Source organism: Pungitius pungitius, chromosome 12 (assembly GCF_949316345.1).
Source record: "Pungitius pungitius chromosome 12, fPunPun2.1, whole genome shotgun sequence".
Lineage (NCBI taxonomy): Eukaryota > Metazoa > Chordata > Actinopteri > Perciformes > Gasterosteidae > Pungitius > Pungitius pungitius.
Window position 1 is genome coordinate 15,050,564 of NC_084911.1, and position 25,615 is coordinate 15,076,178.

Here is a 25,615-nt window from a genome sequence, read left to right on the forward strand (position 1 = left end):
TTTGTCCCCTTATTTTGAATCTATGAACACAATATCCACCTTAAGAATACATCTCTTCAGACTATTTCCTGACACGAGAGCCATTGACAAGGTGTCCTCTGGGTTTGGTTGTAAGGTCTCCGAGGTGTTTTAATCGTCATGTCCACTTTCATGTAATCCAGAGCACAACCTACAGCCCCACAAGTCACCACTTGTCTGTGTTCCCACCTACAGCAGCAATAAATACATTTAAAAAATCGTATTACTAAGCATGCACCATGTGAGAGGACTGGTTCACACACACACACACTCTGGTCTACAGCTTAAGTAAATTGGGGATTCCTGATATTTCCAAATTGAAACATTACTATATAATTAAAAACTCAATCCAAATGGTTTACCATTTGAAGAAGCTTTGTTGAGAGTTGGATCTTTTCAAGTATTTTCGCTTTAAAGTAATTATTTATCGATTATTATTATGTGCAGATGATGATGACGACGATGACAACGACGGGCCCTATCACAAGGGCTCTGTGTGCTCATATTGTGAATTCTGTGAGGTAGGTCTGAAATGATCAAGATTAATTAGAGGGAGTTATTAAAGAAAACTGGAGACTTTCCAAAAGGATGAGATGTGAAATACAAAATTTAAACATAACAAAGTTTAGTGAAATATGAAGAGCAGCTTTACTTATCAGCTGATGTGTGTTTCATTGCGTGTGATGTAGAAGTAGTAGAACACGCATCAAATCCAATCCTGTCGTTTCTTACATAACATTCTTTCCAACTCTCCAGATTACTTACTAACTAAATGTATTTTCTTACAGCACTGTGGCAGCTGTGATAAATGTCCTTGTGAAAAAGAAGACAAATCTGCACACTGCGATGACTGCGAGGTGAGAAAATACACACTATGGGCTTCAGCTCATCTCCTCTCACTTTCAACCGGGTCGGGTCGCGGTGGCAACAGCTCATGCAGGGGACCCCTAACTTCCCTTTTCCGGGCCACATCTACCAGCTCGGACTGGGGCATCCCAGACGTATTTTAGACCCCTGACTGTCAGGTTTGGTCAGAGACAATGGCGGAGAATGCCTCGCCCCAAACAAAACCAAACTATCTACCTACCTACCTACCTACCTATCTACCGCGCTACCCAACCACCCTACTTACCTACCTACCTAGCTAGCTATCCGCCCACCCACCCACCCTATCTATCTATCTATCTATCTATCTATCTATCTATCTATCTATCTATCTATCTATCTATCTATCTATCTATCTATCTATCTATCTATCAACATACAGATACATTATCAGGCCTACATGTATTTTACCAACAAGAGTTACTAATAGGCAATTGCTCTCTCTTAAGATTTTTTACATGACCAGAATTATAAAGTATAAGAGATTTTGCTTTTCTATACGGCTAAATAGACCAGATGAAACAGAAAGGAGTACTCACTAACATCACATCACGTTTGAGTTTCAGTTTTCTTTACTACTTACTTTCCTGTTCACAGATGTGCAGTTACTGCCATGTGTGTCCTGCTTGCCAAACTCTTTGCCAGCCCGGTGAGTAAATGCAGAGCTGCCACAGTGTCACATTGTGTTACTCTTTTAATTTGATCCAGTCTAATAGTTTTCAAGCAAACAAGAAAAGAATATTTGTCAATCAAAGTGGAGAATCGTCTTTTCCATACACGATCAGAAGACATATTTCTTTAGCTATGGGCTTTATCCAAAGCAATTTCAATAACCAAATTTAACCACTGGGATAGAATGCCCAAAATCTCAGAATCGTGAATATGTAAGTATATAAACTTTAACATACCTTGTTTTTCTTCTAGGGGGTTTTCTTGATGAAGTGACTGGATCAATCTACAAGTAAGTGCACAGTTACACTGAACATTGATACACTATTGAGAAACTACGCGCTGTGACCTGTCGGTCTCTCTATCCACAGGACTGTAGCAGATGTCTTTGATGATGATGACGATGATGAAAACTGAGCCCTTATTTGTTGCCACCATGTGGCCCTAACATATTTTTCCTCACTTCTGATTTTCAGTGTTATTTTTGTCTTTTTCCTTGACAACATTGCTCAACATGCTGAATAGAAAATTGTTAAAGGAATAACTAAATATATTTGTGTACTTTTGTGAGCTGACAAGTCGTACTATACTTTTAAGGAAACTGAACAATTCAAAGACGTATTTGGAATATGTTAAATTAAAAAAAGGGGACATTTTCATGAATGATTCATTGCTTTCAGAGTCCTGACTAGAATGAAACAGTGGAATGCGTTTAACAATGAAAAAGAGACTTTTCTTTTCAGTATAAAAGACATACATTTTTACTGGAGACAAGAGTCCTAGAACTCGACTTGAGGTATTCAGAATATACTTTAACATTTCGGTCAGCCCATACACCTGTAGTCTCCTCTGAGTGATCTAATCATGGAGCCTCTTGGCTTTTGAGGTGTGTATTAGCAGGTTGTTCTCTTTTCATACTCCCACTCAGAGCCCCCTCCCTCCTTTATGTTACATTTGAGAGGGATCGTCTCTCCAGAGTAAATGTCAGGCCAGTTGTGTTGCAGAATCACAACAGCTTTGTTTGTGACAGGTCATGATCATCAGGCCCCAAATAGAAAGGTTAGACCAACAGAGTTTTAGCGTGAGTCTTTTACTTTTTCTACATCTTTTCCTCCATGTCAACCATTAATTTAGTTCTTTACCAGTTGGATCACTGTACTCTGTGTTGTAAACTGGGTCTCCCCATCCTACTCGGCCTCCACGAGAGGGAGAGATTCTTCCCCCGTGGAGGAGAACATAATCTTGTGTTTTCAGAGGTTTAGAGCAGTGTTTCTCAACTGGTGGGACCCGTTTGTAGTGGGTCGCGGGCCATTGCATGGAAAAAAAAAAAAATTAGAACGCGGAAGCACCCCGTCCCCCACCTCCCGTCGACACCGCTAGCGCAACCCCCCCCGTCGACACCGCCAGCGAACGCGGAAGATCCCCCCCCCCGTTGACCGATCAAATTGGGTCGCGGCTCGTCATTAAGGGGTAAAGGTGGCCCCAGAGCCAGACAAGTTGAGAACCACTGGTTTAGAGGTTTTCTTGTCTCTGTACCAGAGGTACTTCAAAAAAAATTATGATGTTGGTGATCCCAGAGTGGGTCAGGGTCACACGCTTTACAACTGGAGAGTCTTTGCTCAGTTGGGCCTTTGGTCCTGCCTCTTTAACTGTAGAACAAATATATAACAATTTGATTATTGTGCAAAAGAAATAGCTTAATTTAATAATTCTAATAAATGACCATAACTTATGGATGAATCAATAAAAAAAAAATGTGATCACTTATAGTAAAGTAAATCATGTTCCAAATGGATTTACTATTCTACTTATTGGTAAAATGAATCTAATGTGAAGGTAATGCAACCATTTAAAGAACATGGATGACAATTTAGACATTTCCTTTTTCTTATTTAACTTTCTCAACGATTTTTCAGAGGATTCATCACACTGACAACGCTAAATGCCTGCAGCTCTCAAATATGTAAACTTCTTAGTGTCAGGGCTGTGGTAGGGAGAGGCAGGAAGGAGGACTCAGATGCAGAGTTTTGCACGAACAAAAAAAGGACTTTAATGGTGAAGAGTTCAAAATTCCAAAATCAAACGCAAAGAATCCAAAATGTCGAGGGAAGGAAAAACATGGACGCAACACGGGATTATGCCCGACTGGTACAAACCACATGCAAACAAGCACAACATGCAATGAGACAGGAGACAGGTGGATACAATCACGGACACAGTAGACAATCACAGGGGATGACAGGACAAGGCAGGAATTGAAGTTAACCCCAGGGACATGAGACATGAAACTACAAAATAAAACTGGACATAAACCCAAACCGTGACAGAACCAGAGGGCCCTAAAACCCCTTCAGGTTTTCAGAGTGAAAACCCCTTCCCTGTGTGATTAGCCGCCTGTGGATCGTGAAGCCCGCCCGGGAACGGGTTTTGGTAACCCAACTCCGCTGAGTCCTTTGGAGGTCGCGTCATTCTGTCACAACAGCGGGTGTGAGGGTAAGGAAGGGAGGGAGGACTCCGATGGGAAGTACTTCTTCTTCTTCTTCTTCTTCTTTGGGATTTTACGGCAGCCGGCATCCAATAAGTTGCATTGCTGCCATCTATGGGCCTATCCCACTATTCCTTTACACTCTGTCATACACTCCAGCATCTCTTAAAAATTTAAAAAGACAGTTCTTTCCCCACTCGCTTACTCCTAGAATATTTTCCAGAGTTAGATCTTCCACGCCAATTTCTCTCAGTCCTGAGAATAGCTCCTGCCTTTGCCGATCATACTTCCTACACAACATCAACACATGCTCCACTGTCTCAGGTTCCATACATGAGCACAGGCCACTCTGATGCTTTCCAATAATATATAAAGTGCTGTTCAATCCTGTGTGACCAATTCTCATTCTAGCCATAGTAACCTGCTCTTTACGACTGCTCCCCCCTCTGCTTTTATTGATATTAACCGTAGCATGTACCCTGAATAGATGCCTCCCTTTGGCTTCCTGCTCCCATACTTGCTGCCACTTTAGCATTGTTTCCTGCCACACTACACTTTTACCTTCTGCCTTAGATAGATTTAAATTTACCTCTATAGCCTCTTTTTGAGCAGCCCTTTTCGCCAATTTATCAGCCTTTTCGTTATATGTAATGCCTACATGAGCTGGAACCCACATAAACGAAATTTCTACCCCTCTCCTTTTCACATCTCTAATTGCTATTAAAATCTCATATACAAGGTCTTGCCGCCTCTTTGACGACCCTTTCCCGATACTACTGATAGCTGACACAGAGTCACTACATATCAATACTTTTTGGTTCTGAATCTGCTCAGTCCATTGCACTGCCATCAAGATTGCATATAATTCCACTGTGAATACACTTAAAAAATTTGACGTTCTCTTAAAATCTTGGACCTTCCACCTCTGAATAATAAAAGCTGCTCCTGTGGCACCGGTTGTTTGATCTTTCGAACCATCTGTAAAAATGCTAATATGTTCCTGATATCTCTCCATTATCTGACATTGGACTGCATATACTAAATTTGCCTCAGGATTATCCGTCTTAATTTTAAGTATCTCTAAATCGGTTTTTGGGGCCTCTAATAGCCATATAGGAACTGCCGGCCACATTACCCCTGGGCAAAAGTTCTTATCTTTTATAGCCATTTCCTGTGCCACTGCCTCCCCTGTCCATCCAAAACTTGACAGTCTTGCCATCTCTCTTTCCCAGCTTGTCTGAATTGTACTGTTCACTGGGTGATCCCCCTTTTGACCCATCAGATTTACCCAATAATTCGCCTGAAGCTGCTTTCTTCGCAGATCTAATGGCATTTCTCCTGCTTCTACCTGCAATGAACATACTGGAGAAGTTCGCACGGCTCCTGTACATATTCTCAATGCCTTAGCTTGGATTACATCTAATCTGGCTAGCACTGACTTGGCTGCAGATCCATACACCAAGCACCCATATTCAATTCTTGCTCTAATTAAATATATATATATTTGCTTCAAGGAGACTACGTCTGCTCCCCACTCTGTTCCAGCCAGGCATCTCATTACATTCATTACCTTTTTACATTTGTCTACTATACTTGCCACATGGTTCCTCCACGTAAGTCTAGGATCAAATACCACACCAAGAAATTTAAAGCCTTGCACCCTTTCCAAATTCTTACCATACAACTTCAAGGTTATATTTTCGTATATTTTCCTCTTAGTAAAACACATATATTTAGTTTTCTCAATTGAAAATCTAAAACCCCATTTCCTTCCCCAATCCTCTACTGACGTCAGAGCTTCCTGCACCTTCTTCAGTGTGTATTTCACATTTTTCCCCCTTTTCCATAAGCTACCATCATCTGCGAATAATGACTTTCCAATTCCTGGCTGAACATTAGAAAACACATCATTAATCATTATATTGAACAGCAATGGACTCACCACACTACCTTGTGGCGTCCCATTTTCTACGAAACACCTTCTAGATATTGCTCCTCCTATTTTCACCTGAATGCTTCTATTATATAAGAAGTCCATTACCCAGTTAAACATATTTCCCCCAATTCCTAGTATGTGCATTTTGATTAAGAGACCTTCTACCCATAGCATATCATATGCTTTTTCCACATCTATAAATACTGCCACAACAGTCTCTTTCTTTACCTGAGCTTTCCTTATTTCATCCTCAAGACATATGATTGAGTCAATCGTACTTCTTCCTTTTCTAAATCCACTCTGACAGCTAGCCATCAGCCCCCTTTCTTCCATAAAGTGCATAAGCCTTCCATTCACCAATCTTTCCATTAATTTACCCAAGTGAGACGTTAAAGCTATTGGTCTATAACTTGCTGGATTACTAGCATCTTTCCCCGGTTTTCTTATTGGTAAAATAACTGCCTCTTTCCATCCAGTAGGAATCTTTCCCTCCTCCCACACTTTATTAAATAGATTTAGAACCTTCTCTATCCCTTTATTACTTAAGTGCCTTACCATGCTATAGCATATTTCATCTTGGCCAGGGGCTGAATTCTTGCATTTATCTAACGCATTTCTGAACTCTCTCATTGTAAATGGAACATTATATTTATCCTCTAACTTCCCTTTCTTTTGGATATTCTCAGCATATACCCTCCTTGTTTCTTCCCTACCCATTCTTTCTTCTTCTGATAGATTACTGGAACTATGCACCTTACTCAAAGTACTCGCCATCATTTCTGCTTTCTCTAAGTTCGACATAGCCAGCTGCTCCCCATCTGAAAGAATTGGATAATTCCACTCTCTCTTATTACCTTCCATTTTCCTGATCATTCCCCACACATCCTTTATATTAGTATTGCTTCCGATGTTACTACAATATCCCCTCCAGAATGCTCTTTTCTTTTGCCTTATTGTCCTTCTCACTTCTGCCTGTGCTTGTTTATACTCTATCATATGTTGAAAGTTATGAGTTCTTTTTAACCTTCTAAATGCTCTGTTTCTCTCCTTAACTACCTCCTTACATTCACTACACCACCATGGAACCGCTTTCCTTACAAGTTTACCTGAGCTTTTTGGTATTGTAGCACTTGCAGCCATATAAATACTCTTCCTCACCTCGATTTCGTTCCTTTCAACATCCATTGTTTCCTGATCTGACCTAAAATAGGAATCACTTATTTCTATAAATCTCTCCCAGTCTGCCTTATTGAACATCCACCTTCCATACCGAACTTCTGTGCTCCCCCTTACCTCAACATTCAGTTTACATATGACTGGGTAGTGGTCACTTCCAAAAGTGCCGTCTTTATACACTTCCCACTCACATTTTAAAGCCAGCCTGCTAGACACAAGTGTAAGGTCTAATACTGACTCCCTGCCCGATCTAACATCTATCCTAGTCTTTCTACCATCATTCATACACACTAACTTCCTTTCATTCATTATCTCCTCAATCACCTGTCCATTATTATCTGTCTTATCCCCCCCCCACAATGTGTTGTGAGCATTAAAATCTCCACACCATACAACATTATCCCTATCCTGGCCTTCTATTTCCTCCATTTCTTTTACTTCTAGCTGTTTACAAGGATTATAATAATTTATTATTACTATTTTCTTTCTATCTGCCCATACTTCCACTACCACATATTCTTGTTCCTTCCCTGTACCCAACACCCTATAAGGTACACCCTTCCTTATAAAGGTGGCACACCCCCCACCGCTACTTTGCTCCCTATCTCGTCTAACGATAACGTAGTTATTTAAAACAAAGTCAAATCTGGGTTTTAGCCATGTTTCCTGAATACACATTATATCGGGCTTTTCACTTTTATTGTCTATGTATTGTTTAAAATCTTGACCATTTGCTAATAAGCTCCTTGCATTCCAATGTAGAATGAACATAATAGATATGCTCACCCTTTACCTATTTCTTGGCTTGAATGAACGGCAAGACAATCCCTTATTTCTTCCCATTTTAGGTCTAGCATGCCCAAATGCTGCATTGCTGCCTTTGCAATGATTTGAATCCTTTCTGTTTTGGATTTGGCTTCAGCTGTTGCATTAATTACCCCTGCAATAAAGATAACCAAGTCTCTCTTACTATCCCTCCTCACCTTCCTTTCCTCATCCCTAACACGTTCCTGCCTCTGAGTCCATGCATTCATTGTTCCTATTTCCTCTCTAACACTTTCTTCATTACTTCTCTTGGCTTGCTCCACTCTTTTAACTGCTTCTGTATAAGGAACCCTATCCTTCCTTTTCACATTCTGAATCTCAGTCTCCTTTCTCATTGCTTCACAGCCCCAGAAGGCCGCACTGTGCTCCCCTCCACAATTACAGCATTTAGGTATTACCCCCTCACCGCATTCTCCATAGTCATGCTCCCCACCACATTTAGCACACCTTTTTTTCCCCTTACACATTTTAGCTACATGGCCAAATTTTTGGCACTTGTAGCATCTCATTGGCTTATGCATGAACTCTCTTACCCTGTATCTCATAAATCCAAAGTAAAGTTCTGTGGGCAATTCTTTTGAGTTAAACTGTATCAGAACTGACTCGGTTTCTTTCTTCTCAACCCCCTTGGTTAGACGTTTTGCACTCTGAACAGATTCACATCTTTCTTTTAAATGCTTAACCAGCTCCTTTACCTCAATTGCTAAAGGAATCCCATAGATCACTCCTTCCCTACCTTGCTCACCCACTTTCACCGCCTTTACTACCACTACTTTCCCCACAGCTTGCATCTTTAACGCTCTTCCAGCCTGCTCTTCAGAGTTGCATCCAATTAATAAATTTCCATCATTAAGAATTCTAGCATACTTGACCTCGCCAACCTGATTCTTAATTATTTTTGTCAGTTTTAGTGGATCCAAACTCTTCACCCCTGGCTCTTCAAACCTAACAACAACATTCCATTTCTCCTCACTTTCTTTCATCCCTCTAGTCCGCTTTGCTTTATTTATTCTCCTAATCTGCCAGCTTCCATCATCTTGATCCAAACCATCCATACTGCAACTGCTATCCTCCTGCATGTTTGCCATGATAGAAAACTCTGCAGGTGTATCGTGTACCGGACCTATACAGGCCGTCGGCCGATACTCCCGCAAAATTCCTCCCTCACTACCTCTATCCTAAGTCTAACAATTCCTAACGATGCTTCTTTTTAAATTTCCTCCCTTATTGTTTTTCCAACAAGTTACGGCGCAGCTCGATGCTCAACCCACGCCTGAGTTCCACGCTTGGATCCCCCGATGGGAAGTAAAAACAAAAAAAAAAAGACCTTTATAGTCAATTTTCCAAAAACTCAAAATCCAAAATGGCAAGGAGGGGGGAAAAAACATAGATGAGACAAGGAACTGGAACAACAATATACAATACAACCTGCTTGGTATGGAGCGAGACACTACACAACACTGTTTGCATGTTGTGCAAACAATGACGCAACCAGGGAGACATGACACATAGGGCTTGAATACACTGGGGACGTGCAGGTGATTGGACACAGGTGGAAACAATCATGGACACGGCAGACAATCACAGGAGAAGACAGGACAAGGCAGGAAGTGAAGTTGACCCAGGGACACGAGAGACATGAAACCAAACCGTGACAGAGGGGATGAGGAATGTGGCAGTGAAGCCACAGTTACTTTGAAAACTTAACTGGATTACTGACTACTAATTACTCATTTAAAAAGTAACTTAGTTACTTTACAGATAACTTGATTTTAAAATGAGTCGAGTCGGGGGGCTGCTGTGCTCCTGACAATCCGACCGGCTAACGGCAGGGTTCGAAATGAGGGGGATCTGGGGGGGTCCCGGACCCCCCATAAGCCATTGGGGACCCCCCATAAGAATTTATTTTTAGATTTTGGGGGGTCCCCGAAAAAATATTTTTAACATTAAAAATGATTGTGTAATTATAGGTCTTTAGTGACGTTTTATATTTATAACAAAAAATTACTTTATTTCCTAGCGCGATTGAGCAGCAATTAGGGCAGCTAATAGCGTCACAGATTGTTGTCGTGGTCCTCCGGAGTAAACAGTAGTCTGTGACGCAGCCACGTAGGTCATTGAACGCGGCAAAAACGAAGCCTCACAAAGAGTGAAATCTAAAGAACCCTAATGAAAATCCCGTAAGTGCTTCGATTATGTTTATATCTCCATAATAATTGCTTATTATAGTAAAATTGGAGTTGGTGTTCCCATATCAAAAGTTGCATTAAGTTAGATGATTAGAAGAGTGCGTTTGTCAACGTTTCTTGCTGTACGTGTATAAGCCAAACAATCTGCCAGCTAACAGCAGACAGTTAGCAGTTAGCTAGACTAGTTTTTCAAAGCTAGCAAACCGACCTAATGGTCCAGTCAGTGATTACGAAAGATAGCGAGGACTTAATTCAAGTCTGTGAGTTTTGAATGGGAAAATGTCATCTACGTGAATCGTGTAGATCCGAAGAGGTTTTTTTTGGGGGGGTGGAGGGTTCGAGACCCGGTGCTAATACGGTACAGGTGTCTTAACGGCCGTTATCTACCAGACCGAATAGTAACTCGGATTTCGGTGCCTTATTTAGATGCCACTTAAATGCCTCCCGCTTCTCCCTGATGCTCCGAAAAAGGACGTTAGAGGGAGGTGAAACAGCGCCGCACGGGACGCTAGTAAACACTACACTGGACAGCAGGTAACGTTAGCCTACGGTTAGCTAGCAGCTGAAGTATATACATATTTTAAATATGTCAATGGAGCAACCACGGTTAAAATACTGACAGCTAAACGGTGTAAAGTGTGTCTGTGTTTCACTGAACAGTGTGTAGCTGCCGTTGTCTGAAAAACAAACCGATGTTGCGTTCACTTGAAATTCGCCTCGCCAGCCTTGTGCTGCATTCAAAGTTGTTGTAAAATACCCATTTCCCATTGTTTTTGTCGTTCAACAGTACTTTACTGGTGAAATAAGTTTTTGTTATAAGTTATTGTTATTACATTATTAATTCATTTAATGTTGAGCTCACTATTGTTTCCTTTTTTTCACTAACTAAAAAAAAAGAAGCAGGGGTGCCCTGTAGGTCTTCTCTCCAACCCCAGTTAACACTAACTGATGAAGTTGTTAACAAATAAATAAAATATGTGACTGGTCACTTAACATGTTGATTTTGAATAATGGGGTTACTATTGGATTATTGTCATATTAATGGCTTTCTGTCATGTTAGAATATCTTACTTTTTTTTTAAACGTGTCCCTAAAGATTTTAGTTCAGGTTATAGATTGACTACTTTAAAACAAAGTAAACCATCTAATGGTACAGTCTTTAAAGACATAATTATTATTCAATCCAGTGGCTAATTGTTTTACAAATTCCATTAACATAAGGGATGAGAAATGCCATTTGTATTTGATCAAACCCTTTGAAGGTGCATGGTGCTGCCATAATGAGTACACCAGGTGGATTTAGGTAACTTAGTTAACTTCTTTGCTCAAGCAAAGAATGACCTGTTATCCACTTTGTCATGTCAGGGATTTATACAAGGTGCTGTAACTTTGTTGCTCCAGAATGAGAGGGTTACCTGTTTGATTATAGCCAATCCACTTCTCCAGACACCACTACACTACTGGGACTAGCCCAAACCATGAAAAACATCCCAACACCATTATCTCACCTTAAAAAAATATGTCAATATAATTTTGCCTGCAGTATATAGTGTAGCAAGGTAGTCTTCAGTATTTTTTATAGTTACATTTTAGGGGATCCCCCAAGAGTCCTAAGTCATTTCGAACCCTGGCTAACGGTACTGCTGACGAGGCTGTTACCCGGCGGACTGTCACAAGGCGGGCTGTCACGCGGCGGGCCGTACGCACTCCGGCGGCGGGGCGGACAGATCTACGCGGGTGCGCATATACATTCAGTATTTCCAACTCGAAAATGTGATCTCTCTCTCTGCTCAGTTGTTGTTTGTGTTGCTGCGTGGTAGGTCTATGTACACGTGACGTGACCCTCATGCTGAAAACATGACTTAATCGCATAGCATAGGCTATGTGGCTTGACTCCCAGAGACGCAAGAAATCAAATATATATTTTACTATTAATGACAACTGTGACTTGGACAACTTTAATCTGATTACTGGTTTGGACGTACTAACACGTTACTAGATTACTCGTTACTAAAACACTGGTCAGATTAGACCAGATTCCTGGCATCACTGCTCATGGGGTGAATGAATGCACATCACAGGTAGTACAGGTGAGAGAATTACTAATGCGAATGGATTCAAAAAACATGCAGATAAAAATATTTAAAATGGCTCTAGAATTAAAACAAGGGTTCAGTTGGATCTTACTCAGACACCTGGTGTACCATTTATATTAAAAAGAAAGTAATATCATTAATACTGTATAAAGAAGTTATGTGTTTTGTTTGAATTTGATTTTCAGCTATTTCAATCTGCACTGTTAAAAATGTGTGTTTCCTTAACGTTGTCCCATTCCTTGTGTGTGGTCAAACAGTGCCAAAGTTGGAAGTATAAGACCATTGGCTTCAATGCTACAGTTTGCTTGAAGCTGTGCAAAAGACCCGAGAGTCGTTCCTTCAGAAAATGTACTTGTTGTGGTTGAACCCCTCTCCGTCCATCTCATAAAACCACTGTCTAATTTAGCAGGCACAAAAAGCCTCATTCAGACTCAGATACTGTCCACTTCGGGGGGGGCGCTGGCGATCCGACTGTCCGCCCTAATGCATAGTAGAATTTTTTTAACTGAGTTTTTTAACTTTATGGGATGATTCAGACAAAAATTATCTAATTTCTCATGACTTCTTTCTTTTTCTATCCCTTAAATTCCCCTGTATTTAAAACTAACATGGCTTTAAAATGTACTTAGAAGCCTGATTGAGGATAAAGAACCAAGCTGTACACTTTAACCCACAGGGACCACAAATTTCAATACAACATAAACTGACTTTTACTTGTATGAAAGTGTTTTGTGGGTTCTGTATTAGCTGCTGTACCGTAATGGTGTAAAGCACATGTATCAAACTCAAGGCCCACGGGCCACATCCGGCCTGTGAATGAATTATCTTCGGCCCACATGATAAAATCTATTTTACTATTAGAGCTGGCCAGGCAGTATATTGCACGCATCAACACAAACGCGCACAGTCTGTATCACATACCACCTGTGTCAACTTTCAACTATCCCTCTTCCCAAAAAAGGGCTAAATGAAAGGTGGAATTTGGAGTTTTCAAGACAGGTTGGAAGCACAGTATATGTTTTGCTGATGTAAAGGGAAAAGCTGTGTGTCTTCTTTGCAGAGATAGTGAGGCTGTAATGAAAGAATACAACACAAGAAGACACTATAAAACAAAGCACCAAAACAGATACAAGCATCTACAAAGGCCACAGAAACTACAGTTAAATAGAAGTCTGGTGTTACACCAGGCTATGTTCACTAAAGCAAAAATTATGAAGCGAGGCTGCTGTTAAGGCCAGTTTTATGTGGCAGCGGAGGTTGAAAAATCAGCCTGGCCCGGCCATCTCCACGGCACTTCACTTTTCTCTTTCTCACCTAGACAATAATAACACATATGTGAGAATGCTGTTCATCATTTCAGTTCAGCAATTAACACCATCATCCCCTGATCACCAAACGCAGGGATCTGGGCATCAACAACTCCCTCACTAACTAGATACTAGACTTCCTGACTAACATACCCCAATACAGTATGTCAAGGTTGAGAACCAACATACCCTCAACCCTCATGCTCAACACCAGTGTTCCACAGAGCTGTGTGCTGAGCCCTCTCCTCTACTCCCTCTTCACCTACGACTGCAGACCTGTACATAGTTCCAACATTATGGTCAAGTTTGCAGACAACACAACAATGATGAGTCAACCTACAGAAAGAGGTCCAGCACTTCTGTGTGGTGTGCCAACCAGAACCTGCCACTCAACACCAAGAAGACCAGGGAAGAAAAAATCAATTGATGGAATAACCTGGTCATTCATTAATTCAGGTTGTCAACTGACTTCATTCTTTGAGTACATACTGTTGTTGCCCATGCTGTAATTATCCAATTGGAAGCTCGTACCTGTTTGCTTAGTTAAATCCATGTGGCGACTTTATTTTTGGCCAGGCAGTAATATTTGTGAATTAAGATATCTGCATAAACTATACACTACCTTTTTTTTTTGGTGATGACTTTTTTTGGCCAGGCAGGGTATATTTCACACTGTACATTTATCGATATGTACTCACTTTATCTGCTCTTGCACTCACTTGACATTTAGTCGGATGGTCGACATCAATATTGCATTTTTTACAGTCAGCAAATCCTTTTAAAGACCTTGGGATCGAGTGATCACGGTTGTTGAACAAAATTGACATTTTTATCAAAAAAGCTATTGTGGTACTACAAGAGTAGGCCCATGGCCTGGTTCTGGTGGCGCTACCATCCATAACAGTGTAGTTAGTTACTGAACATTATTTGCCATAAATATTGAGTTTTATTAATAAAAATTACTCAGAAGCATTTTTCATACAAAGTAAAAGGTGTAGTGCAATGGGTACAAGCCCATGTGCGTATGCCATGACTTTGGTGGTGCTACCATTGTTAGGGATTCAAGCGGTGGGAAGTATATTACATGTAGTTGTGTTTAGTTAAAGAATTGTAGTTTGTGTGATGTTACATAGTACATATTACATTTGTATGTTGGATGAAGTGAATGCATTAAAACAATCATATAAATACTGTACACATTAAATGTTAAAACCTGGGGACAGAAGCCAATTTCTGTCCTTTATGGATTTCTCCCAACTTTCTCCCCAAAGAGGGTTTTTTGGGAGTTTTTTCTCTTGTCGGGTAGTGAATGAACAAAGGATGTAAGACAGCCCTGCGAGGCAAACATTCTGATTTTGGACCACATAGAACTGAGTTAAACACAATGGTTCAAATGTGATGAAATGTGATGTTATTATGCATGCTATGTTATGTGTACATGATAAAGCTTTAAGCCAAAGGTGTGATCTTGGATGTACTGCAGTATTAAGTAAACAGGGATCGGTCAGATCAGTGAGGGATTTCAGATACGACTATCAGATGGAGCCAGGAGGGACTCATGTGATGCCTTGGAGAAGAAAAGAATTCACGAGGGAGGAGCTGGGCACAAATGTGCAGCAAATCACATACGCCTGTAGCACAAGTGACACCCCCCCCCAGAAGATTGCAAGAGTTGAGCTGGAGAAGGATCTGGCAGAATCCTCCTGTGAACCAGTATTGACGGTCGTATGAGACTTGGACCAGGGGACTTCTCTATTTCGCGAAGTAATACACACAATTCATTTATTAGGGCCGGAGCCAACTGAAAGTCGGCGAAAGCCCTATTGATATTGCACGAGTTCTTCTTATTATTATTTCGCCACTTCGATCGCACTTTTGGGAACTTCATCATGTTCAGAAGTGCGAAAAATTTAGATATTCTTGGGGTCGCGCAATTAGGGGATAAAAAAAGTGCTCCTTATGGGGAAATTTTTTCCCACTTTTACCAATTGAGCTGGAACCTTTTCACACGGTGCTCTTGGATGTGCTCTACAAAAAAGTCAATTATGGTAGCAAATGCGCCTACCGTTTTATGACCGCCATTTTGAATTTTGTGAAAAACACAATTTTGCGAACTCCTCCCAGACGCTTGGTCCGATTCTTACAAATCTTCGGCAAAATGATCATTGGCTCAATGCCAAGTTATTGAAAGAATGTTGATATCTCATTTTTCATTAAAGTTATGGACCAATGAAGTTTGTAGGGTTGTGTCCTGAAAATTGAAAGGCCTATAACTTTTCTTTTTCTAACGTCAATTCTCACCAAATCTTTAGGACATGTTCACATTGAGTCTTAGAACATCCCCAAATTTTCTCAGAATATTTGAACATTAGGGGGCGCTACAGTGATTCTCTGTATTTTTTGCACTTTCCTTCATTTTTTGCATTTACAAACGAACGAACTCCTCCGAGAGTTTAAATCCGATCCATTTCAAAATCTGGCAAGTTGATCCTGACAACCGTGGGGTCAAAATTTATTAAAATCAAGAGTTTTCATAAAACTACCTGGGCATGATCGTGCGTCCAGTTTGGACAATATTGGACTAAATAAAAAATGTTATAACTCCAAGGAACATTGATATTTCTGGCTAGAAATGTTTATTCATGATGCTTGTGGTCCAACTTCTACTCACAACTCATCCACTCAAATTCTTCCAATCCCCGCACACTATTCTCCACTTTTGCAAAACTGACTAAACCCAAGGACAATATAACCTCCACATTCACTACTGACAAATGCAATAACTTCCTGTCATCCTATCATACTAAAATCCATACCATACACTGTTCACTTGCATCCACTTCCTCCGCTTCTCTTCCCTCTGAACATGAACACGCTCCACTCACACTCCATTGCCTTCCCTCCTTCTCTCCTCTGTCTCCCTCCGAAACCACCAAACTTCTCACAAACATGAAATTCTCCAACTCTCAGCTTGACCCGATTCCATCTTCCCTCCTTAAAACCTGCATACCAACTCTAATCCCTCTCATCACCAGCATCATCAACACTTCCCTTACCTCTGGATCTGTCCCATCCCCACTCAAACTTGCCTCCATCACTCCCCTCCTGAAAAAACCCGGCCTTAACCCTGACAACTTCAGACCCATCTCCAATCTCCCGTTACTTTCAAAAATTTTGGAACGCGCCGTCATAACTCAACTCCACCAACATCTCCACTCCTCCCATCTCTTCGAAAAATTTCAATCCGGATTCCGTTCACACCACAGCACAGAAACAGCACTTCTTAAAGTTACAAATGATCTCCTCCTCGCCGCTGACTCTGGTTCCATATCCATCCTCCTCCTCCTCGACCTCTCTGCAGCTTTTGACACAATAAACCATACCATCCTCCTCCACCGTCTACAATCAATCGGCATCTCCGGCACAGCATTCCTCTGTTTCACTTCATACCTCTCCGACCGTCACCACTTTGTCTCTGTCAACAACTGCAACTCCCACACTTCCCCTGTCACCCACGGCGTCCCCCAAGGTTCCGTGCTCGGCCGCCTCCTATTAACCATCTACATGCTTCCCCTCGGTCGGATCATCCGCCACCATGGACTCAACTTTCACTGCTATGCTGACGATACCCAACTCTACATCGCCACCAAATCCATCACCCCGGTTATCCTCTCCACCATCACTGACTGTATCTCCGACATCAAAACCTGGATGGACAATAACTTTCTCAAACTCAACAGCAATAAAACTGAACGCCTCAAATCTCTCCTCTCCTCTGTCCAGAACTTTACCCTGCACATCGACGGTCACAATGTCACCCCCTCCCCCTCTGTACGCAACCTCTGCATCATAATGGATTCCACTCTCATACCAAACGCACATTAACCACATCACTAAAACATCCTTCTTCCACCTCCGCAACATTGCCCGCCTCCGCCCCTCCCTTACCCAGTCAACAGCAGAAATCCTCATCCACGCATTCATCTCTTCCAGACTCGACTACTGCAATAGCCTCCTCTATGGACTTCCCACCACTCATCTCCAAAAACTGCAATACATCCAGAACTCTGCTGCCCGCCTCCTCACCCATACCCGGTCCAGAGAACACATCACCCCGGTCCTCGAACAGCTCCACTGGCTCCCCGTTCAATATCGGATTCAATACAAGCTCCTCCTCCTCACTTATAAGTCCCTCCATAACCTGGCTCCGCCCTACCTCTCTGAGCTCCTGCAACAACACCAGCCCACCCGCCACCTCCGCTCAGCAGGCACCAACCGCCTCACCCCTATCATTCGCACTAACCGCCGAACCCTGGGGGACCGAGCCTTTGCCATCGCCGCCCCCACCCTTTGGAACTCACTCCAACAGCCCATTAGAAACTCTGACTCATTACCTTCCTTCAAATCAGTGCTCAAAACCCACCTGTTCAAACTAGCTTTTCCGTAAACCCCCTTTTTTGTTTTTTCCCCCATGTAAAGCGTCTTTGAGTCTCCAAAAAAGTGCTATACAAGTTCGATTTATTATTATTATTATTATTATTGTGTAGGCCTATAAGTATTCCCATGCAGTATATAGTATAATATTATAGTATTATATATATATATATATATATAGTATATAAGTATAGCGCCACCTATTGGCTTAGGTCAATGCAAATTTCTACAGTTAGATGTCCATCATATCTAACCTAGACAAATAACACGGACAGTTCAATATAATTACATCTATGGATTTAAATACACGTATTCTGCCACAGCGGAGCCACAGCCGCACTCGTAGTCTCGCGTGAGTTTATATTGTTATCGCGAGAGTTCACCAGCTATAACGTAATGTATTTCTGTTCAAAGTAACCTCTATTCAGGTTTTGCACTACACAAATTGTGTTTATTGAATAATGCTGCAAAATATAGTCCCCACAGATCGCATTCTCTGCCCTGATGCAATGTGGGGAAATCCCCGTTTTGATTGCCCAATCAGAGTAGAGCCTGTGGCGTAGTGTATATCTCTATGCCTTTAGTGGTTTAGATCCATGGTTCAAATCCTCTCAGAGGCACAGTTTTTATCTAGCTGATATCAAAAACAAAGTTGCTTTTGAGATACTAAATATGCTCCATTCTTTACTGAACTTGGCTTCCATAATAATAAGACTTAGCCACTTCTTATGATTTTAATGCTTCCACATTTGAATTTTGCTTGGTATTTCATCTAACCTCCTCCAGCACCTGTTCTGATCAATTCTTTCTCACGGTGTCAATTGTGTACTGTGGTGGCGGGCGTGGTTTCAGCCCGGCTGCAGGTGGGAGAGAGGGGGAGTGGCTCGGGGAACAGTGCCAGGTGAAAATAATGAGCTGGGGATAATCATGTGTGTGTGTGCTCTCCCCTATACAACAGTGAGGCGGGGGAGCGAGGAGGGTGAGAGACCGACCGAGCGAGCGGCGTGTTCTTGTGAGCGGAATAAATAAAATATTATAACTCACCACCCTGGTGTCGAGTGCCTGTGTCCACAGCCGTACCAACCCACACCGTACATGTACCTTGATTTTTTTTTTTGCTCATTGCAACCCTTCTCTGCAAGGAGGGCTAACAATGCATGGTGCTATTCATCAAGGAATGGGGGCGATCAAAATATTTTAGTGACGCTTTGACCATTGATTCACAACAAGTCCTGTGTTGTAGAGGTTGGCTTGATGCTTTGGAATCTGTAGACCTGAGTTTGTTATCAACCTGAATTGACAATCCATTGACAAACATTGCTGGAATCTCCTCTGCCTTAAGATTGCAATATTACTTTTAGCTGAAAGTACATGGCTTAACTGATTCAATTTGAATTTACCAATATATAATGCCCTGGAGGAAAAGCATATCTTACTAAAATTATTAATTCATTAAGCAAAGCTCTCTTCAGGAAGACAGCCACGTGGTCATCCAGTGTGTGTAGTTAAAAGGTTAATATTTCTTGATGGAGCAAAAGTGGTGTGATTAGCTGTCGTCCTTTGCCTTGACGAAGGTGATCCTACATTTCATTGACTTTTTGCAGGTCTTTTGCACCTCGGCAACGGCCTAGTGTTGGTGGATTCCGTTTATGAAACCACAGACTGAGGTTTGAATACCAGCCCCAAGAGTGATTCATTTTGTCTCTTTAGTCTCTTTTTGACCCGCGAGTCTGGCTGACCGCTGCCCCTCCGACATGCAAGTGGAGGCGAAGGCCCGTTCATCGCTGCTCGCAGCATTAATTTCACTTTGTAACTGTATTGCTTATTACTTCTGTTAGTTATTAAATTTTCCATAATTTTTTAACTCGAGCCAGTGGACTTTTTTACTTCTCTGTCCAGCAGGGCCGAAAGTAACAGTAGTGATCCTTGATCAGAAGCTTCAGAACCCAACACCATTATTAACAGTGGAGTTATTGAACGTTATTTGCCAAAAATATTGAAGAATATTAAAAGCCATTTTCAAACAAAGTAAAAGGTGTAGTACAACAAGTACAAGCCCATGGGCATAAGCCATCACTTTGGTGGTGCTAGCATTCGTGTAATTAATCATGTGGGGTCGTGGAGTTATTGAACGTTATTTGCAATAAATATTGAAAAATATTAATAAAAAATACTGAATAGCCATTTTCAAAAAAGGTAAAAGATGTAGTACAACAAGTACAAGCCCATGGGTATATGCCATACTTTTTGTGGTGCTACCATTCATAATAGTGAAGTTATTGAATTTTTCTGTAGTATGTCTTTCCGCATTGCACTTTGCAGACACACTCGCGTGGCTACTCGTTCAGATCAATGTGATTTGTACAGCTTGTGCACTGGTCTGTTTTGGTCAAATTATAGTTAAATCGAGATGTAGCTGGTTGTCGACATAACTAGTTACAGAGAGGTGTCGTTTATGTTTTAACGTTGTTTAACACACAAGCTATTGAACCCTGAAGTCTAAATCTGCGATCCGTGAATCTTGCTAACTTTACCGAACTCTTGAAGTTGAGGGAAGAAGAGATGATGTCATCAATGAGATTCACTGCATAGAGCGATAGGAAAAAAGTTTGTATATATAATTGTATTATTGTTTGTTGGTTTAAAATTCATATTTGAACTAACTTTTTTTATGATTGAAAAAAGTAATGAAAAGAAAAAAGTAATGAAAAAATTATTTCTTTGCATATTTTACTTCTTTGGGGCATTAATAACAACAATAAAAAAGACATTTTAACAGACCTCACAGTTCTTTAAATACAGGCATCTACCAAACGGTTGAGATGTCACTTTAGGGTAAAGGGTAAAATAGATATGCAAATACCAAAACAGTAGAATTAGTCGAATACAATGCTAACTTATGACAGTAATAAACATAAATGTAAGATACACTTCACACTTCTGAAAATTGGTGATATGCCATCTTGTTTTTCATTCAAACAAAGCGAACACAAAGAAAGAAAACAACTTTGCATTTCTCAGATTTCAGTCTGAATACTCCTCATCTGTGCATTAGATCCACTTTATTTCTTATGGTATGCTACAAAGCATTGCTGGTTTGCATTCAAACACAGGAAAACGTTGCATTTCTGACATTTCCATGTCGACACTCTTTGGACACAGGTGGCACCTCCCACGCTTGTCACAGTGAAGAGGCCAATGTCAACAATTGTCGTAACGCACATCTGGTTGTGGTTGTGAGGGTCTTGGGGTGTAGCGTTTCTACTGAGGTGGTGGAGAGCAGGACGAGGGGCGGCCAACTTTGGGTGCTGGCTTGTTGAATCTCATCAAACTGTGGACAACTGCCAGGCAGAATCTTTTGAGAGGCATTGGTTTCTCATTCAGTAGGCCACAATCCTTCTTGTAGACCAGCCAGGAATTTGAGATGCACAGGTCAAGGATGTATCCAAAGAGGGGAATGTACCATCGTCTTGACTTGGCGGAGGTCTTGTACAGGTGTACCAGCATGTCAGAAAGATCAATGCCTCCCATAAGTTGATTGTAGGCAGGGATGAGTGATGGGCACGAGAAATTTATCTTTGCATGGGCCTCTTTGCTCCACCGTTTGACAGTTGAAATAGGCAAGCAGACCTGTAATCAAAGCTCCACGTCCTTTCTTCATCAGCTGTTTGTCTACCATCAAGGTAGCTCCACCAATGCGGTTTGGTCAGACAGTGCCAATGCACTTGACACCCATTAAGAGTAGTATTGAGAGGAAATCTTCAATCTCTTCAGGGCTCGTCTTGGTTGGATCCCCCAACTCATGGGCAGAGTACAGATTGGTATGATGAGCAATATGTTCAATCATCTGATCAGTGAAGAGCATTTTGAAGTACTGGAAGGGTGTCTTTACAGCCTCAAGGGGTTCAAATCTTGTTTCAGGAACCTGGAATTCCTCAATGCCTTCATGCATCCAGATTCTCCTTGTGCATTTCTTTGGCCCTGGTGGGTCCTCTGCCTCCTCCAAGGAAACTTTTTTTAGGGCGTTCTTCCCTTTTCTGCTCTTCTTGCAAGGAGGAAGTGCAGAAGATGTGCTTGTTGAGGCAACCTCTTCCTCATCCATGGATTCAAAAGCAGTCTCTTCTGCTTGTGTGGGCTGATAATCAGGATCCTGAATTTGATCATCGTCATCACTCAGATCAGCATCAGAGTCTTGAGGATTTTCTGGTACAAGTGCCAAAACATTGCGTTGCCTTGCACCGTAAAAAGATTTCGCATCCATTTATTGTTTGTAAACCAGAAAAAAAGTAATAATTTTAGCATATATAAGATGACATAACATTAGCTATATCATATTTACAAAAAAGCATAATCAGATGTGGGTTTTTTTCAATGCAAATACTGACTTTCATGTACATTAGCTCAACTCGCTACCTTCATTATGAACTGACAATTCAACCGTTTGGTAAAGCATGTTTTTAGGAAATTATTTTACCCTTATTCATTTTTTTTATATCTTGTTACGTAATTCTGTTCAGTTAGACCTCAAGTATGTCAAAAAGATTAATGTCCACATGTCCGGAGGAAAATTTGTCTTGCTAACTTCCTGCGAAGAGGTTAGCTGAGAAGGCCTTCTTCTAAAAGTATAGGCCTTCTTCTAGTAAAGTAATATTTTTCAATAAGATATAGTGACTCAAAATGTGCTCTACCAAAAGGTGGAGCAGGCAGTTAAAGGGTAGTATAGAAACACCACCAGATTGAGCCACCATCAGATAGAGCAGAGAAGCCTGTGGGGAGGAAATGTACAAAGAGTTTTGGAAACGGTAATGTTGGTAATAGTAGACAGTAATAGTCATATTTATGTATGGAATTGTAATATGATTAATATTTAAAATAGTAATAATGATGATGATAGCAGTTGCAAGTATGAGGCAGAAGGCAGTAACGGTCCAGATAGAACCATTATCACGTAGAGCTCTCAATGGCCCTTTTTCCTGATCTCTGGGGAGCACAAGCACCAGACTGAAGGGGTTTAGAAATACATATACAATACGGGGACCGCCCAGTCACGTATCACTGTCAATGTCTCGGGTGAGGAGGAATAATATCCGCCGACCGACATCGTCCATACTGATTACGCCGGTGCTCGCATCCGGTTCTCTTCCTGGTGGTCTAACCCCACAGCCCTTCACGGCGGGTCCGGATCTCCACTGGCTAACGATGATGGAGGTGGGGCAGGTGATCCGGGTCGCCGGCGCTCCATCACCCTCCCCCGGCCCGGGAGCGACGTACCGCGTTCCGGTAAGAATCCAGGGGGGTACACGCCAGGCGATGGTGGATTCGGGCTGCTCGCAGTCCATGATACATCAGAGCCTGGTTCGGCCAGGGGCATTGGTAGAAGCGTCGCGGGTGAAAATTAGGTGTGTGCACGGGGACATTCATGAGTATCCCATAGTGTCCGTCGAACTTAGGTTCAAGGGGAGAAAATATAGAATAAAGGTCGCGGTTAGCTCCCACCTGACGCACTCCGTAATTTTGGGGACGGATTGGGAGGGATTTAACACGCTAATGGGAGAGGCTGCGGGGGTGCGTTCACGACCGACAGGGACATGCGGTATTTGTGCTGTGCTCAGCGGTGACGCGAGGTCGTCCGACGCCGCCGGGGGAGGGGGGGAACCGGCGGAGCCTCCCGAGGAGACTCCGGCGGTTCCCGAGTTCCGCTCCATGGAAGATTTTCCACTCGAGCAGTCTCGTGACGATACTCTACGCTCAGCCTACGACCAGGTGATAAAAATTGATGGTCATTTGGTGCGCCCTGACGTAGCACTGTCGTACCCGCACTTCTCACTGATTAGGGACAGGTTGTACAGAGTGAGTCGTGACACTCGAACGGGGCAGGAAAACACCCAGTTGCTGGTGCAGAAAAGCCGCCGGGAAATGATTTTCCAGGCGGCTCACTATAATCCGATGGCGGGTCACATGGGATACGGGAAAACACTAGACCGGATAATGGCCCGATTTTATTGGCCAGGCATCCAGGCGGACGCGCGCCGCTGGTGTGCGTCCTGCCCGGAGTGTCAGCTAGTCAATTCACCAGCCATCCCGCGTGCCCCGCTGCGGCCTCTACCGCTGGTGGAGGTCCCGTTCGAGCGTTCGAGCGCATCCCGAAAGAGATTCTAACAGACCAGGGCACCTCGTTCATGTCGCGCACACTGGGAGAACTTTACGGGTTACTGGGCATTAAGTCCGTCCGCACCAGCGTTTATCATCCCCAGACTGACGGGTTGGTGGAGCGGATGAATAGGACGCTGAAGTCCATGATTCGTAAATTTATTAGCGACGATGAACGTAATTGGGATAAATGGCTTGACCCTCTGTTGTTTGCTGTCCGGGAGGTCCCCCAGGCCTCCACCGGGTTTTCCCCCTTTGAGCTTCTGTTTGGCAGATCACCAAGAGGGGTGCTGGATCTTATTAAAGAAAGCTGGGAGGAAGGTCCGAGCCCCGGGAAAAACGAGATCCAGTACGTCCTGGACCTACGAGCAAAGCTCCACACACTGGGTAGGATGTCACGAGAGAATTTGCTCCAGGCCCAGGAACGACAACAGCGGCTGTACAACAGAGGAGCCAAGCTGCGAGAATTCACACCGGGACCTGGACCACCAGGCGGTGGGCTCCCTGCGCTACTACCTCCTGGGACGCTCATTCACCCTCTGTTCGGACCACGCCCCGCTCCAATGGCTCCACCGCATGAAGGATACTAACGCCCGGATCACTCGGTGGTATCTGGCCATGCAGCCTTTTAACTTCAAGGTGGTCCATAGGCCGGGGACGCAGATGGTCGTGGCGGACTTCCTCTCCCGCCCGCTGGAGGGAGGGGGGGGGGAGTAAGCTAGGCCGGACGGCTCCCCGGCCTAAGTCGGGCGGTGGGGGTATGTGGTGGCGGGCGTGGTTTCAGCCCGGCTGCAGGTGGGAGAGAGAGGGGGAGTGGCTCGGGGAACAGTGCCAGGTGAAAATAATAACAATCACCTGGGGATAATGACATGTGTGTGTGTGTGCTCTCCCCTTTATAGCAGTGAGGCGGGGGCGAGCGAGGGGGGGGAAGACCGACCGAGCGAGCGGCGTTCCTGCGAGCGGAAGTAAACAAAATAAATATATTTAAACCGACCACCCTGTCATCGTGTGTCTGTGTCCGGAGCCCTACCGACCCACCCCTACATAGTCAAAGCGTACTCATCTGCTAACACAGCGGCTCGCGACAATGTCTGCACTTTCTGTTCGTTTAAATGCACAATAATTCCCCGAGGACCACCAATGTTGGTCACAGAGTCCCATAAGGTTCTGTGCTTGGACCGATTCTATATGCTTCCTTTGGGCGACGTTATCAAAAAACGCAGCATAAACTTCCATTGTTGTGCAGACGATACTCAACTGTATCTATCGATCAAGCCAGAAGACACCAACCAGCTTGTTAGACTTCAGGATTGTCTTGCAGACATCAACACTTGGATGACCTGCAACTTCCTGATGTTAAACTCGGAAAAAGGAAGTTATCATGATAGGCCCAGAGCGCCTTCGAAGTCAGCTGCCACGTGATACAGTCTCTATGGATGGAATTG

At 42.8% G+C, this 25,615-nt stretch overlaps 1 protein-coding gene across 1 annotated transcript in view; it reads left to right on the forward strand.

The window, feature by feature from the left end:
- Window positions 1–2,231, forward strand: part of LOC119220090 (prostatic spermine-binding protein) — a 6,341-nt gene extending 4,110 nt beyond the window's left edge. The window contains exons 2-6 of the mRNA XM_037475746.2: window positions 466–539; window positions 807–875; window positions 1,501–1,552; window positions 1,828–1,864; window positions 1,944–2,231. Of these exons, the coding sequence (XP_037331643.2) occupies window positions 466–539; window positions 807–875; window positions 1,501–1,552; window positions 1,828–1,864; window positions 1,944–1,989 (278 nt within the window). The 3' untranslated portion in view covers window positions 1,990–2,231. The remainder of the gene's footprint in view (window positions 1–465; window positions 540–806; window positions 876–1,500; window positions 1,553–1,827; window positions 1,865–1,943) is intronic.
- The last annotated feature ends 23,384 nt before the right edge of the window (window positions 2,232–25,615 follow it).